Source organism: Excalfactoria chinensis, chromosome Z, assembly GCF_039878825.1.
Source record: "Excalfactoria chinensis isolate bCotChi1 chromosome Z, bCotChi1.hap2, whole genome shotgun sequence".
NCBI lineage: Eukaryota > Metazoa > Chordata > Aves > Galliformes > Phasianidae > Excalfactoria > Excalfactoria chinensis.
Window position 1 is genome coordinate 10,621,985 of NC_092857.1, and position 18,048 is coordinate 10,640,032.

Below are 18,048 nucleotides of genomic sequence, written 5' to 3' on the forward strand. Positions count from 1 at the left end.
TCGGGAAAGAAGAAAAAGTCAAATTCAAAGCAAAGCTGACTCTACATAGACAACTCTAAAAGTACACTACATTTTCTCTGAATCCAACTAGGATAACAGCCACTGCCCTGTCCTAATTGCATGACAGAAGTCAAAGTGACAGAGACTATGGGGAATCTCAAAGTATAGAGATATGAAGAAATAGTCCTGAAAAAATATTCCCAGTCTTATTGCTGAAAATGCTCTTCTAGAAGTGTACTAGTTTTGACTCTCTGCCCTCAAGCACCTGGAATTATCCTCTGTCCTATGGCTGATGAGCTCGAATTGTCACATGGTAAAAACTACAGCTGGGATTTCTCAGGATGATCACAGAATGGTTGGCATTGGGAGATCTGGAGGTCATATCATAGAAAAGTATAATCGCAGAATGATAGAATCACAGAGTCACAGAGTGGCTTGGGTTGGAAGTCAAAGATCATCTAGTTCCTACTCCCCTGCTATGGGCAGGATCATCAGCCACTAGATCAGACTGTTCAGGAACTCATAAAATCTGGCCTTCAGTGCCTCCAGGGCGTTCACCACTTATCTGGGCAGTCTGTGCCAGTGCCTCACTGTCCTCCGAGTGAAGAATTTCTTTCTAACATCTAACCATAACCTCCAGTCTTCCAATTTAAATACATCTTGTCCTCTCACTATGTACCTGTGTAAATAGTTGGTTCCCATCCTGCTTGTAAGCTCCTTTCAAGTATCGGCAGATCACAATGAGAACTTCCCAGTGCCTTCTCTTCCCCAAGCTAATCAATCGCAGCTCCCACAACCTTTCATTACAGGAGAAGTGCTCCAGCCCTCTGATCATCGAAGGTTGTCTGGTTCAACTTCCTGCTAAAGCAGGGATACCCAGAGCAGGTTACCCAGGTTTGACTAGCTAAAGAATACCATAGCTATACTGTAATCTAAGAATTGGCTTAGTATTTGCTTTTTATTCATAGAATAATAAATTCTTGCAACAAATGCATTATTCAGAGCAGATGATCACTGAATCATTTAATTACAGAATATCCCATGTTCAAAGGATCCACAAGGATCATTGAGTCCAACTATATCCAAACAGCACCTCACAAAACCCAAACCCTACATCTGAGAGCAGTGTCCAAACACTGGAAGCTTGAGGCCATGACCGTTGCCCTGTGCAGTCCATTCCATGCCCAGTGCCCTAACTGGTGCAGAGCCTTTCCCAAACCCAGCCCTCCCCTGTCACAGCTCCGTGCCGTTCCCTTGGGCCTGTTGCTGTCACACAGAGCAGAGCTCAGCGCTGCCCTCTGCTCCCTGTGAGGAGCTGCAGCCGCCATGAGGGTCCCCTCAGCTCCTCTGCTCTGGGCCCAGCACACCCAGGGACCTCATTTGCTCCTCGCAGTTATTTTCTGCTATCTTTTCCTCGCCATCTTTGTAGCCCTCCTTTGGTCGCTTCATAATCTTTTTGAGTCCTTACATTGTGGCACCCAAACCTACCCTCAGTGCTGGAGATGAGGCCCCTCAGTGCAGAGCAGAGGTCAGTCGCTTCCCTCACCCAGTGTCAATGCTGGGCCTGAGGAAACCAGGGTATGGTCCTCCCTTTGGGCTGCTGGGACACACTCTATCTCAGGTTCAACTTGCTGTCAGTCAGAGACCCCAGATGCCTTTCCATGGGACTGCTCTCCAGCCTCTCATCCCCCATTCTGTACATATTTCCAGCACTGCACTCTCCCACATGCAGAATCTTGTACCAAAACCTGATAAACCTTACACTGGAGGTAACTGCCCAGCTCTCTGTTTCTCAGGACCTCTCTATAACTCCTCTCTACCTTCAAGGCAGTCAGCATTTTCTCCCAACTTAGTGTCATCCCCAGATTTCTGCAGTATGTATTGAAGTCCAGTCTACATATCATTTATGAAAAAAATCAGAGTACTGGCCCTACAGTGAAGCCCTGGGGAACCCCACTAGTGACTGGCCACCAGCCTGATGTAATCCCATTTACTGTAACCCTCTGAACCTGACCCATTCCGCTGTGATTTACCAAGTTTTATGCTGGGAATTTTGCCCAGAAGGATGCCGTGAGAAAAGAAAGCTTTGCTGAAAGCTTTGCCAAAATCTGCACCCCTACTGAATTCTCTTGGTCAGCAAAGCGTGTAACCTTGTCACAAAAGGAGACTGAGTTCAATAAACAGGACTTTCCCTTCCTGAACTCATGTTGGCCGCGACCAGTGACTGCACTGTCTTCCAGGTGTTTTTCAGTAATTCCCAAAACAATCTCTGTAATTACACCAAGCACTGAAAGTAGACTGACATGTCTGAAATATTTTCAAGTACATTAATGTGTTCAGATAATCTCTGTAGCAGGTCCCAGACAAATACCCATATAAGATACAGCCTGATCTGCTAACAATAAAGGTCCTGTTCATTTTATGGGGTTAAAACCAAGTTTATAGGTCCTATGGCACAGCGGATATTGTTCCTGATAATCTCATCAGAGTTGAACTCTTAATGACGCAGCTTGTGCATTGGCTAGATACCTGTAAGAGAAGCAAAATCCCCAGGGAGTTTGCACAGTACTGAACCCAATAAGGGCCTTCACAGCTGGTCTGCAACCACAGAACTATGTGTTCTGAAACCTCAGGGGCCAGTTGTCAGTGTGTTGATATCAGAATTCATCTTGAAAATTCTAGGTGAGGCTGTGAGCATGGGAAGTTGTAAGACTAGACTGAGCTCACACTATAGCCATTACCTCCTGCAGCTCCCCCAGGCCTTGCTGTGCCTTTCCCATTGACCACCCCTGTCCCGTCTCTCTGGCCATGGTTCCCCTTGCCTTACTCCTTTCCACATGCAGAGCGATACACTACTTTTGTAACTTGTCATTTTCCATAGATCTGAAAAAAAACCAAAATCCTCCAAAGTAAAAAGCTCAGAGCTTTTACGATATTAATGCTCACAGAAGGAGCCTCTGAGGGACAAGAAGGCACGTGGGTTTTCACAGAGGATGTCTAGGCATAAGCCTCAGTTTTGTTTTTATGCTGAGTGAGCTGTTCAAGTCCACACCTTTAACCAGATAAGCTGTTTGTGTGGATGGAACCCGAGAGCTTTTTGTATGTTTGTGGATAACCTGACAATTGTGCCAGTTCCTGGTCTTTGGTTCTGAGCTAAATCTCCCTCTGCAACTTGTGTCGTGTTCTCCATGAAGGGAAGAAAAGTCATCTTTTCAGTGTCTGGTCCTCATCAACTCAACAATGCTCTCAAAAAAAAACCAAACCAAACCTGATGGCAGTGGTGTCTGGTGAAGAAAAGCACAAGATAATGCAAATGATAAGATGCATACAAAGAGGAAAGAACAAGATCTTCATCACAGCATGCAGAGCAGACTGAGCAGGCACAGCATGACACGGTGCAGGTGGAGAGAAATGAGATGATAGTCACAACTCATACAATTCATTGGCAGTTCACTGCTGTTTCAAAAGGTGTAACATTCACCAAGTACACAAGATAGGTATGTTACTGAACACTGAGAATTAAACAACAGAATCAGTATTGCTCTGGAAGCACATAAAAATCTGACAATCAACACTGAAAAGATAGAAGATCACTCAGCTACCCCAATCTCTTTCCCAGTCAACAGAGGAAATGTCATCCCCTGGAATGTAATAAACTGAGATGAACTTTGTTACAAACCTTTCCTAACATCTGCATGCATAGTTTATCTGCTGCATTGTCCTGAACCCACATATACTTAAGTGGTAAACAAACAAGATCTAAAGAAATGTGATAGTGCAAAGAGGAAGAATGGATGAGATTCCAGAGAGGATGTGACAGGAGAAGTCTTTACCAACAGTTTGAGTCATTCTTACTGCAGTGATGGCAGACGCTGGTCTTGACAGGGACAAACGTTTCCTGAAACTAATTTAAAACAGCAGCTTCAGATTAAATGTAGGAGACAAGAAATCAGATAAGCAGTCAACCTAATCTTAGTAGCAGATACCCTGATGTGCTAATACAATGAGTAATTGCTTGCTCCAGGGTATGGATTTTCAAATTAGTACCTTCAAATGATAATTCTGTAGTTTCCAAGGAAAATCATGTTTCATTAGAATGAAAAAAAAAAAAAAAAACCTAAATACATGTTCTGCCACTATAGCTGTCCATAACACTTTTATTTTTTATTATTACTATTTTTGGAAGGGCAGAAAAGCATGCAAGCAGTAAAAGAGGAGATGAGAGTTAGAGTTAACTCCTTCCTCTCTACATCTTTCTCCTCACAGTTTCTTGCTTGTCACCAACAGCTGGATATACCCACAAGGACTTCTGTTCCAGCATGAAGATGGAAAAGGATGGAGCCATGCCCTCTGACCATCTTTTGTCCCCCACCAAGGGCCCAATCAGCTTCAGGAACACACAGGCACTTGCAGCATTTCTGTACGCACTGTGGGAAGCTTACAGTCTCCCTGCATCCACAGATGAACGAGTGAGCTGTCAGTAAAGGGACTCAACCAAAAGTGCTGGTCTGTGCTTCAAGTCTGGGCTCTGACAATGATATGTTAAGGCATGAAGGCTTCTGAGCAACTTCCCTTTCTAATCTGCTTTAAAGATGTAAAAAAGGTGACCAAAATGTGGTTATATTGTCTCATAGAATAAACTCTCTTTCTGTCTGGAAAGAAGAAATAGGTAGAATTTCTCTGAAAGATCATTATCAAAAACATTTCAGAGAAGTCTGAGTATCTAAAATACAACAAGAAAAAAAAATGTATTGCACAGATGATTTATTTCATGCCAACTTAAGTCATTGACTAGATATTTTAACACACATTTCAAAAATATATCCATTACATCAATAATTTAAATACTACACAGGAAAATTTGTAACTCGGTGAATTTTAAAACAATGTTTTATGCACACATACTTGTATCATAAGGCAAAAGAAGCTAGTCTATCCATGAGCAGCACTCCTACAGCCTACCCTTGATATACACTGGAGAATAAACATCTTCTGTTACTATACTTGAAAATAAATTCCCTTGTCTTCCAGACACTCCTATATAATGTGATCTCTTAAAGAAAGTAATTCCTACAGTGACAGTTAAGATATCACACTTGAACTAATTCACAGGAATGTCAAATATAACAACACTATCCTGAAGAAATAATTGAAGTTGCATATTATTATTGCCTCTTAATTACAGCTAAAACACACACACACAAAATTAGGCATGCTGAGGAACACATTCCAGTGCATTTTAATGGAGACAAAGAACAAACGTGATTGGGATTACCATACAATTGAAACAGAAGATACTAAATGTAATGAAATACAATCAGTGACAGCCATCTATATACTAGAAAGGGATCTAGTTCAAGGTGCTATTCTGCTAGGGATGCTGTGTTTCTGTCAACATAATCAGATGGTGTAGGAGTGTCTCAGCTTCAGATTAGACTACTTAATTAGAGGCACAGATAAGATCAAGAGAACTGCTGTGAAGCAGCATATTCCTGCAGGGTTCATTATGGAAAAGGAATGTAAAAATTTCAAAAGGTTTACAAGATACACTAGTAAGCTTCTCTGTAAGGAAAAAATAAAAAATAATAATAAAAAAAGATCATTTTCTGAATGCTAAAACAAAAATTAAAAGCTAGGAGACAATATTTGCAATGAGTAGCTTTTATTTTCATTATTAAGATGGAAACAATTATCTGTCATGAATAGGCAGACTTCCTTAAGAAGCCTCACAGGAATTCTCCATTCATAAAGTGATCTCTATTTAGTATTGTATATCCCCTCAAATGGCAAGTAATTAACAGCAGTAATGAAAACTGGAAGAAATAACGTACTTTTCATTAAACATTGACAATATTCTGAGATAAATTTAATAAAGTGAGAATTATCATCATTACTGAAAATCAGATCAACCATTGGTAATATTTCATATCTAAAAATCATGACTGTGTTTTAAAATAGCAAGAATAAATACTGAACAGATAGCAGCTTTCCACCATTCCCATTAATACTGCTAATGACAATTTATTTTACAAGTGCTTGATTGCAAAACAAAGACATATTATATATTGTGATTTTTCCAGTAGTGTAAGTTATACAGTAGTATAAAGTTTGTTGCCGTACCTAAATGACAGAATATATCATAGTATGCCCACGTCATCACTTGCTAACACAGACTAGAAGCTCAGTGTCTTTTATATTCCCTCATAAGAAGAATTCCTGACTTTACATCACCAGGACCTGTGCCTTCACATGCAGAGAGGGCTCGTTTCGCAATATATGTAAGTTAGCAGAACATGTACATGCTTAAATGCCTGAAAGCACGGAACTACAAACCTAGCAGGAGCAGTAAGTTTGATTAGAGCTTTTTGCTATCTGTACTTTTTAAGAAATCCAGCACTGACAGACTGTTCAAATAGTTACTGTTTTCACTCCCTCTCTGTAAAGTTTGTGACAATTTACATGGATTCATTCCACTGGTTTACAAGCTTGGGTAGTTGTTTGGTGCCATTTCTATGTGTATATGGTGTCCACAGCTTAAGATGTATACTCTAGCTGCTTGGTAATTCAAAAAGTGAAATTGTAAATTAAGGTATAATTGACACTCTTTAGTTGCAAATAAACATGACTATGTACCAACAGAATTAATAAATCAACATTCTGTTTCCTAAAGCACACTTTGCAAGGTAGTTATACTTCAAAATCATCTACTCTGGATCAAACGTGCTGCAAGAAAAACACATATATTACAATCACTGCTTAAATATGCCCAAGCTGGCTTTAGTTTATTTATTTATTTAAGTGGTCTAGTTTTAGAGTATAATTACAGTAGCAAAGAGCTCAGCAACAGATGCCACAGTCTAGCTCGGAGTTAGGGTAAATCTTCAGGCACTTACTTAACCCCCAGACAAGTTCTGCATCATTTTTTTAAGCAGTAACCAAAGAGGTCTGCAATGAGCTCAAGTGCACGGCAAATGTTGTGCAGGTATATGGTTTGGTTCTGTAATGTTCTTTTATTGTAACCAGGCATTTTTAGTTGAAAGTTTTTCATATTTAGTCATAATAACTTACAATTACTTTTTGAAACACTAATTAGCTACAAAATGCAATTAGAGCAAGAATAATAACTGTTACTCAGAAATGAATACATGGATGAAACATCACATGGATGACATCACTTATCAGCTCCTTATTTAAAATCTTAGCATCCAGCTGGTATGTGGCACTGGGGATCTCAAAGCACTACCCAGAGAGAAATGCTGAGCTATGTGTGTGGTTTCAAAAAGCAGCCATTGGTTACTCTACTACTTCGCTGCAACATGCAATAAAAGGTCAGAAGATTCCCATGTAAATGACTTCAGAATTTCAATATTAGCAGATGGATTCCCATGGCAAATAATTTACAGTAAACTCCTCAAATTACTCTATCCTGAGGAAAACCATACAGAAGTCTTACGTCACAGACTAATTAACTTTTGTATATAAAACCTTCAACAAGCTTCAATTGTAAATTCTGTTACCAACCATCCCACAGATGTCTGAGTGACTGAAGGAACTAGGGTTGTTTAGTCTGGGGAAGAGAAGGCTGAGGGGAGACCTTATTGCTCTCATCCAGGATCAGAAAGGTGCTTACAGTGAGAGCAGGGCAGGTCTCTTCTCACTGGTGACCGGTGACAGGATGAGGGGAAATGGCCTCAAGTTGTGCCACGGTAAGTTTAGGTTGGATATCAGGAAACACTTCTTTACAGAAAGGGTGGTTAAGCACTGGAATAGGCTCCCCAGGGAGGTGGCTGAGTCACTGTCCCTGGAGGTGTTTAAAAACCATTTGGATGTGGTGCTGAGGGACATGATTTAGTAGAGGGTTGTTAGTTAGGGTAGTATGGTTAGGTTGTGGTTGGACTTTATGATCTCTAAGGTCTTTTCCAACCTGACCTATTCTAAGATTTTATGATTCTATGAGTACAGAAAAATCACGCCCTGAGAAGGCTGATTCAATACTCTAAAGTCAACAGCAGCAAGATAGGAATATTTCACAAGAGCTCTGAAAAATAAACATTCCTTTCAGGATTTTTCCATTAGCACTGAATTAGATCCCTTTGTAGTGACATTTCAAGAGTTAAATAAAGAATTTACACCTTATTTCATCCATGTATTTTTATAAATACAAATAAACTTTTGGGCAATTAAATGATATATAAGCTATAAAAATAGAAATATAAAGTCTAGAAACATTAATTGTTGATGGATGTCCAAAAACATATACAACCTCTTTCAGATCAGGCAGGATTAATAATAGCATTTCTAAGTGTATCTAATAAAATTTAAATATGTAACATCACAAAGTTGCTAAAGAACAGTCTGCATCCAAAAACAAGTGTATAATTTTCTTGACTTTCATTCCCTGATACAGCCATGAGATTCTCATCAAGCTTTTGCAAGACATAAAATACCCAAACTAAAAAAAGTGTTCTCTTACATGCAATGTAGAAAATACATGAGCTTGGGTACATTTGAGCATGGCTGTGATTCAGTGTATTCACCTCAGAACTGAGGGTTAATTTATGTCTGCCCTTTTATTTACATAATCATTTTTTACACAAGTATTTTTCCTCCTTCATAATAACAATACAGTGTTTTAAAACAGGCAGATCAATACATTATAAATACCACTACTGTTAGAACACATAATGTACTAAATCACAGGAGGTAGAGTTAGATCCCCATTTACTTCAGAAAAAGACTACTTCTAAAAATTAGTAGAACATGTAGTTCATAAAAGTTTACTTTTCAGACTATCTTAGTCTGAGCTGCTTCAATAGATGCCTGTCTTTTTAAGCATGATATAGAATTTATGACAGAAGCATGTTTTCTTTCCGTTTTCATCATCATTTTGCAATAAGGTCAAAAGAAAACTCCCAAGTGCAAGGAATAAAGCTATAAAGCAGCATTTTAAGTTAATCATATTTCCCAAGATATCATGAGTATGACCACATCTCTTACCTTATGATTACACTTGAAAGTTCATTTGACTAACTACAGCTTAAAATGTATCTACACCAATTAAATTATATAGAAGCACTTCTACATAGTTAATAATTGGCATTTTTGAATGGCATTTAAACAAATATGCATTTATTCTTTTTGCAACAACTTACTGCAGAACACAGGCACCTTAAAAACTGATACATAACGCAAACAGGGCATTTGGGATATTAAAAGTGTTCATCATTATCTAGTCATGCTATGTATTTCCCTTCCTCTAAAGAAACACTCAAAAATTTTAAGCTGTGTCTGATGTTTATGCAAATAATTCTTTTTCAGAATTTAACTCATTATTCACGTTAGATTTCTTTTATGCTTAAAACAACAACCACCAACCAAAACATTAGCATGCCAAGACTTTTCTGCAGTTAGTACTGTAAAAATCTTAAGCAGACATCATGTCTTTGATAACATTTCCTTGCTATTGCACATACGTTCCCATGACTGTGAAACCTTCATCAATATTCAAATAATCACACACAGAATCCTAGAATGGCCTGGGTTGGACCATAAGGACAATCCAACCCCTTGTGCCCATGGCCCCATCCAGCCTGGCCCTGAACACTGGAAAAGAAAATATAACCTTTCTTGAGAAATACATGTTGTTCTTAAACTGATGCCAGCAAGATTTATGAAAACAAACTGCCATTCAGTCCATTTGTTTATATAGGGTCCGATCTAAAGACCACTGAAGCCAAAAGAAGACTAATTTAAAACTGTGAATTTCAGACTAGTCATAAATGTCTAAACAGAAAATGTAGAAAGTGTCCACTGTTGTAGTCACTATAACTGCACTTTGGATGCACCAAGATTTTATCACAGCATCTTTTTTTTATTAAAAAAAAATATATATTCTTCCAGAAAACATTCACTGTAAAGCTTAAGATTGTAATTCAAGTTGAGCCTTTTTTATGAAACTTATTCTCTACTAATTTAATTGCTAGTTCTCTCCTTTTGGTCACTGCAAATAGCTCAAATGGATGCACAATAACATCTAAAATATAAGAATATTCTTGTCACAAATGGTAGAGTTACCATACAGATACATTTTCAAAATATAGTTGTTTCTTCATTTTTTTTATTGAAACAAAAACTGTCTTTTCTGGTTCAGCGATATCATAAATAACAATGTTTACCAAGCAGTGAGTACGAAATAGGTTGCCAGTGATTTTTCTTTAGATTTAGATTAGACATCCTCAAATATTCTGCTTCGAGACATTGACAGATATCTTCCACCAGGCTGGTACCTGCAGAATGAATTTTAAACATGGAAAGATGTCACATCAAAAAGAAGAAAGAGTTTTGAATACGTACAGTTCTCACTGCACTCCTTATTCCTTAAGCCTCAATGATTATTATAGGATCTGAAGTTCTACTGGATTACCGTTTCCATAAGTACTTTTTAGGCAGTCATTAAAGTAAACCTCACGTGAGCAAGAAAAACAGTGATACGAACATAGGGAGTATTAAAGAACTTTGTTTTCTGTTACAAACAAAAGAAAATGAATGTTTTTGTTGAATAGTACAAACTTTTCAACCAGCATTCTTGCTTGGGTGATTAACAGAACATCTCGTACTCCTAGGAGAAATACAGCATGAAAGATGAAAAGATGATTAAAGCAAATGATTGCATAATTTTTGGGGGGTGGGGAGGGGAACAGAGTGTCAGGGAAGAAGGAGAAAGTAGCTTCACAAATTATTGGTCAAGTCTATTTTAAAAGGATTTTAAAAGCACAAATAAAATCTGATAATAGCACAGTGTACTTCCCTCTCTGTAGAACTTAGCAAACTCCAAACAGACAAAATCAGAACTTAACCTTCTAAGTGCTATTACATCATCATAGGACGTTCGTAATTACTCTAACAGCTATCATTAAAAAAGAAAAACAACAAACAAACAAAGAATAAGAAACACAGTGTTATACAAGCTACTTTAAAATTAAAAATTTAAATGCAATTAATCTTGATATATAACCTCCACGAGATGAAACTAAGGTTACTAAAAAAAGGCTCAATTAAGTTCTTTTTTTAAGTTATTTTCTTTTGGAAGTAAAGGACCAGAGTGTTTTCCCCTGCAAACACTGTGTAGGTGCCAGAAGACTTCAAATATTGTATCTGTCACTAAGCAATTATATATTTCTGCTTCCATTTTTGTAGACTGTTACTTATTTCAAACACTGTATAGAAGTGGAAAACAGAACTACGCTAGGCTGCTTCCTCTTTAAACTTTTGTGCTAAAAAGAAACTTGAAAAAAAACCTCCAAAAGCCAAAACTTTTCCAAATGTGGTGACATTAGATCAGACAATTTAGTTGTCAGTACAAGTACTGCTGAATTAACCTGCAGAACCTGCCAGCATCATTTTTAAGCATTCCTTACATGTTTATGAACTGGCCTCTACTTGCTGAAGTTACAGACAAAAGTTAACAGAAACAATTTCAGAAGTCTTACTGGGTTTGGTATGCTAATTTAAACTGAAAAACTTTGCCCGATAGGTTTAGATTTTCATTTATTTTACTAGTCTCAAGATCTGATGCCCAGGAGCGCTCCTGCAACTACTGGCCCCATAATACTCAGTTTATTTCCTGCAGTCCTTGAAGACTGCATTTATACAAGGAAACCAAATAAGCTCTCTGAAGTCTTGTCAGAAATTGAAAAAAATAAAGTACTGAGCATTTGTAAGTCATTATTCTGTTATTTCACTCCTGCATTCACATGCAATAATTTCCAGATTATGCTAACACACAAATTTATGTTCATCTCAAACCTTACTTAGAAAAAATTTCAATTGGGTTGAAAACACTTGGTATCATCAGTGAGAAGGAAAAAAGAAAAATAGACATGTGAGAAGCAAATACTGTTTATAAAGGTATTATTACAAAATCATCTGACATAACTGTTACAGGTCAGGAGATAGGAGCTATTAATATTTTTCAATTGTAAATACAACAGAAGATTCCTCACCTTCCAGAGTCTGATTCAAGAGGGTCATCATTAATTGAGTCTGCATTAAAATCCAAAGGTTCTGCATCTTGAAGAAGTTCTATTCTGTCTCTTTCAGTCCTACCATTTGTTCGGGTGTACTTCGATAGTGCTGAATAGGTAAAAGGAAGTAAAGAGATCCATTTAGTCTGTGAACACCTCCAGGCGTGTGAAAACATCCAACTTCAATGACCAGTACAATATTTTGCTATTAGCTCATCTAAAGTACAATCACAAATATTTAGAATAAATTCAGTATTAAGTCAGTCTGGGTCTTTCTAGATTTTTTGTTGTTGTAACTTCAACAAGCAGATGAGATCCATTTTGCAAAGAATCAAAGAAAATTAGAAGTTATATAAAAACATTATAAATAATTTTGAATAAATAAATAGATCACCTATTCTTCCCAGCTTTCCATTTTTAACAAACTCAGACAAGGATGCTATGTGCAAAATTTAGCTGGATTTTGTTTGTTTTTCCTTCTGTTAGTTTTGAAATGGAAAAACTCATGAATGAATGAAACAGCTGTTTGGCAATTCACTGCCAGCTTCAGTTGAACAGTGCATACATCTTATTTTGGTCTGGGTTAACAGAAGAATATATTTGAATACAATTTTGGTTAGTCTGTGTCTGAAGATTTTGGTTTCCTAATGTTAAAAAGAGTGGGAAGAAGACTTACTTTATTTTTTTATCAAAAGGACTTGCCTTCCATCTTTCCCCTTTTATTTTCTAAACTTTAGTTTTCCATCACTTCATTCAACCTGTCACATTTGGCAATTTAGTTTCATTTCTCACCTGTTGTTAGCTTACAAGAGTACACAATTTATACACTAAAAGTTAGCAAAAGGACAAAAGATTCAGTGGACATCAAAAGGTTTGCTTATTTTCAAACATTTTCAACTCAACATTGTTGTTCTACAAATACTACTGCACATGTAACAATCTAACTTGGCTAGTTTAATGTGCTATTAAATGACATTCATGCACTTGTGTATACTCTGGCTTTATATTTATTAGTCATCTCTCCAACCCTTATCAGTTCATGTAGAAGAGGTACATTTTGACATCTGAAATTTCCAACTTCAAGGTATGCCTTAAATATAGGTATTTTTTTGTTAACAACTACTACTCTAGTTTTATGTTCCATGAGAAAAATCAAGTAATTTACACCAGCCAGATTCTCCAGCCTCAACTGGTCGAAATGCAAAAGATGGGAAGAAACATGGCACTTGTCTTTCATGAGCAAGATAGCACTATTTCCTCCCTACAGAAAGAAGAGCATCAATATATGATCTAAGACTAAAAGGAAACTATTTACTTTTACTTACAGAGTCAGTATTGCACAGACAGGATACTGAAAACCTAAAAGCAAGCAAACAAGAAATCTCCACACTTGGAACAAAAACCCACAAAACTTACGTCTATTAGTATTAGGCTCTGAGAAGCTGGATTCTTTTTGCTCCGTGTGGACAACCCTGTTTCTAGTGGAATCCTCTCTATTTCCATATCGCTCTTTCCATTCCTGGAGACAGACAAAAAAAAGAAAAACATGAGCTGTAGGGAAAGTAACACAACAAAAGCATACACAGGATCAAAAGATACTGCAATGTAGAGCTAACTGGTCAATCGCACCACACAGTGAAAGAAATACTTTGAAAATGTTACTGCTTGGTATCCAGATACAAGAAGAGTTCTTGTTCTGTTTCTAACTCAATGTTTATGTACCTTCACAAAACCAATTTCAGTAACTGCTCTTTAGAAGAAAAATACTCAGAGGAAATAAACCATATATTAAGTCTACAAAATTCTTCAGTTGTTACAGTCTCTGTCTACAGAGAAGACAGATGCTCCTTCTTTAGTTTCTATTTCCATCTAGTGGCAGAATGGTAAAATACCCAGACAAAAAAGAAAAATACACTGTTACTGTTAAATTCCTTTCACATAACCTTTTAGTATTTAGTAATTTTAATATGAAGAATTATAAAGTATTAAAGAAGAAAACCTGCTCTTTTTAGGAGATAAGTTCATAACCCAGTAGAAACTTTTCCAGTTCTTCCAGTAACTTCCATATCATATCATATCGTATCATATCGTATCATATCGTATCATATCGTATCATATCGTATCATATCGTATCATATCGTATCATATCGTATCATATCGTATCATATCGTATCATATCGATATATGGATCCTCAATATACTCAGAAGTTACTCTGCTGATTTATGCCAACAGATTTTACAGTTCAAAGCTGTAGAGGAAGTATTTATCATGATCTAACAAAAGAATACTCTCATATGCTCCAAAAGTTTCAAGACTCTGAAGTTGAGTTTTCTATTGAAACTAAAATTGCTGATTTATGTCAGTTCATTTCAGCATGTACCACAGATACAGTGCACTGACTGGTACTTAATTTTGTATTAAGGGAAAGCTTTAAAACTACGGGATGGAAGGTGCAGAGCAGAGCATCAGAAGAAAGGTCCTTACAGAGCTGGCTGTTAACAAGAGTTGAAGGCAAGTGTCCCTGACCTTGAAGAATCCAAAGGTTTTGGACCCAATATTATCCTGGCTTTCTGCAGATAATACTTTTCCCTTTAGTCACTTAATTTTTCACATATACTCTTTAGATATCTTTGTTTCTTTCCATACTGAATTCAAAGTGTTATTGGTTAGTAACAAAAGCTACAATTAACCGAAGCTGCTTCAGCAAAACTCTCTGAATTACATTTCAATTCAGTAAGCATTCAAAAATGATTTGAAACAAAGATTTTGTTTGTTACTTAGTGGCAGCAGTACTCATTCTTTCCTACTCATTTTCCTTCGCAAAGGGAACTGTTTTCCCTCTCAGAAGGAAAAAAAATTAATTACTGCCAATTACTAGCCAGTGACCACACAAAGCAGCAGGTAGGCCTAGGAAGAGCACGCAGTCCCCACTCCAAGAGAACATTCCATGTTTGTAGCCATGTAGAACCTATGTTTGTAGCCATAACTCATTCAAAGAACAGAGTGAGTAACAACAGAGTACAAGTAGTATGGCCACAATTACCCTCTTATCTTTTAAAAAGAAAATGTAAATTATCTTTTTCCTTCAGCCAGGACTATTCTACAAAATAAAACTGTTTCCACCAGTGACTGGAGGGCTCTTTTGTTGTCAAATACCAGGCTGAATTAAATAGCAATGGCCATCCTTAGCAGATATTTTATTATATTAACATTCTGATTACATAAAATAAATTTTATTACCCTTCTTCTGTTTTCACCTTCTTCCTGTCTTTGCCGTTTTCTTTTCTCTAGAAATAAAAAAAAAAAAAATAAAAATCTGTAGCTAAATACAGGAACAATCACTACTAACAGGTTTTTCTTAAACAAATGTAATGAAAAAAATAACATTAACTACCGAGATTCTCACTGAAATATGTGGTTAATACAATTTAATAAGAAGAAATCATGAAGTTGATTGGAATTTCTCATTAAAATCAGTTTATCACGTTGACAATGGCGGTCACCACTGCTGAAATGCGCCACTCACATGCTCACAGCCACTGCTTGGTCTCCTTAAACATTCAGCAAATATCAGTGAATACCAATTGGTGCCATTTTTTTTACATGGAGGAATTTAATGAAGCACCTTTGCTTCATTTGCACTTCCATGTCAGATGCCATTTTGTCAGACCGCTCCTCTGTTGCCATCTGCCACATGACAACAACATTTAACAGAAATACTGGTAGGAAATCTCAGCCTCTACTGCTATACCATCAACATCCACCTCTGACATTACAGGTCAACGAAGTAAAATAGGAGGCATTACTTTCAGAGCAGGCCTCCCATAAAAACACAGTACTAAAGAAAGACTAATGTGTTGCTTAAGGTAATGTGTGACACTTCCCCTGCTCCAGAAAAGAATATTACGCTTAGCTAATCCAGCTGATCTTGTTTCTAATCAACTATGAAAGGAGTATAAACGTATTGCATAACATAACTTACATACAAAATTTTGTTTCTAAACTATTACTAGAGAACTACTTTCAAGCTGCTAGCTTGAGACAAGAACTCTTTTTTTTTTTTTTCAATAAAAAATTAACAAAACATAAGAAAATCAAGAAATGATCCCAAATAGCTGATAATTTAAGCTCTAAAGAGTACACGCTTAGTGTAATAATGTGCAGTAATTACTTGACCTGGCACAAAATCCTAAGGAAATGATGAAAGTTGGACAGCTTAGCTAAACGCACTTATAAAAAGAAAGACAAAAATAAGGTTGTTGATGATAATGACAATTCAAGCAGTAACTATCTTTTATGACATATGAAACAGGATCTCAGCCCCGCTAAGATATTATTAGATAGTAATGACTTCAGAGTGCCACCACTTAACTGAATTGTAAAATTACCCACGCTGGATGAGTAAAGCTGTATTTTACCGCAGATGTGAAAAAAAGTTGAACAGTACTTAGATAGCAACCAGTATTGTTAATCTGTTCAGTAGATTGCCACTGTACTGCTCAAAAATTGAAAAGCTATGTCTTTTTTTCTTTTATTTTTTTTCTGGACGTGGATGAATTATTATATTTTGTAGGATTATTAGGATATAGGATCTAGGTTACCTCTTCGGATTAACTCTTTTCCTTCATCAATCAAATCAGATGTCATTTCACTGTCACCCATGAACTGCTGAAAACCCAGAAGATTCAAGCAACGAGTTCCTAAACTGGTAAAAGCAGAAGGATAAGAAATTTCCTGTGTTAGTTTACAATGAGTAAATGGATGTATCATACTGCAAAATGTAAAACAGAAATTTCAGAAATACATAAATTAAAAACAAAACAAAACATGAAAAACAGAAAACAAATTATACTACCTGAGAAGTCAGAAATTCAAAACAGTGACAAGGTCCCTGAATGTAATTGAAAGGATGGAAGATCTCTGTTCAACTAGTAGGATAAAAATGCTTATAGTCTGAGATTAGTACAAATGGTTTAAGGCAGTTACTTGATATCTTCTCAAATATAATAGAAATTACACTTATGGTATCCCTCTTGACTCTCATCTGTCAGAAGAAAATTACTGTGAAGACTGCATGCAGTAAGATTTCTGTTTTTGAAACAACAACAGGAAAGCTTTCATCTCAGCTATTACTCTGAAAAAACACCTGGCTTTTTTTCTTTTTTACAGCTGTAGGGACACTTCTCATTTTGGATACCCATCAGGCAGCAGTCAGAAGATAAACTTGTTCCACCGTTCACAGAGGATTAAGCTAATTCTGGAATTGTATCCGGGAACTTTTTCAACTTTCTACCAGAACCTGCAACTGCTGTTTGTGTTGGTTTGTTTTTGTGTTTGTTTTCCTCTGTTATTTCCACAGCATGTTAATATTATGTCTAAATACAGCTTCAGTTACAAGGAAGATTTTTCCTGTCCTATCTCAGCATTAGGACTGCTGGCTAAAATAGCTTTATTTCATAAACTTTAAAAAACATTCAGTCTCACGTGTACTTGATATTTTAGAAAGTATCAGAGTTCATGTAAATCAGCTTCTAGATTTTCTTCCCCTTTCCCTCCCTTTGTATTACACTGTAACAGCAAAAACAAAGACCATCACAGACAAGTCAACCAAAACATTTTTTGTGGCTTTCTTGTTTACTTAGGGGATTCTTTTCCCTTCATATAATCATAGAATGACTTTGGTTGGAAGGAACCTCAAGGATCATCAAGCTCCAACCCTCCTGCCTCACACAGGGCCACCAACATCCATTTCTAATACAAGACCACTTAACCTGAAGGTAGGTAGGGAAAAACTAGGACTGGATTCTTGCTATCTGTGGATGTTCAAACTTTTTTAGCATCAAACTACTTTCCACAAAACTCTAAATATACACATTGCTTCTAATTGAACAGCAATGCAAGACTGAAGTAAACATAAAAACGTATCTCTTAGATTGGTCAGAAGCACTTGTTTTGAAATTAAACAAAGAAAAGCAAGCACATAACAGTATTTCCTGTAATCATCTTTCCGGATTCCAACAATCT

The 18,048-nt window shown here is 36.8% G+C and overlaps 1 protein-coding gene across 1 annotated transcript in view; it reads right to left on the reverse strand.

Moving 5' to 3' along the window:
- Window positions 1-4,747: 4,747 nt before the first annotated feature.
- LMBRD2 (LMBR1 domain containing 2) overlaps window positions 4,748-18,048 on the reverse strand; it is a 32,536-nt gene continuing 19,235 nt past the window's right edge. The window contains exons 14-18 of the mRNA XM_072359841.1: window positions 16,626-16,729; window positions 15,265-15,311; window positions 13,440-13,542; window positions 12,003-12,132; window positions 4,748-10,286 (exon numbers count right to left, since the gene is read on the reverse strand). Of these exons, the coding sequence (XP_072215942.1) occupies window positions 10,226-10,286; window positions 12,003-12,132; window positions 13,440-13,542; window positions 15,265-15,311; window positions 16,626-16,729 (445 nt within the window). The 3' untranslated portion in view covers window positions 4,748-10,225. The remainder of the gene's footprint in view (window positions 10,287-12,002; window positions 12,133-13,439; window positions 13,543-15,264; window positions 15,312-16,625; window positions 16,730-18,048) is intronic.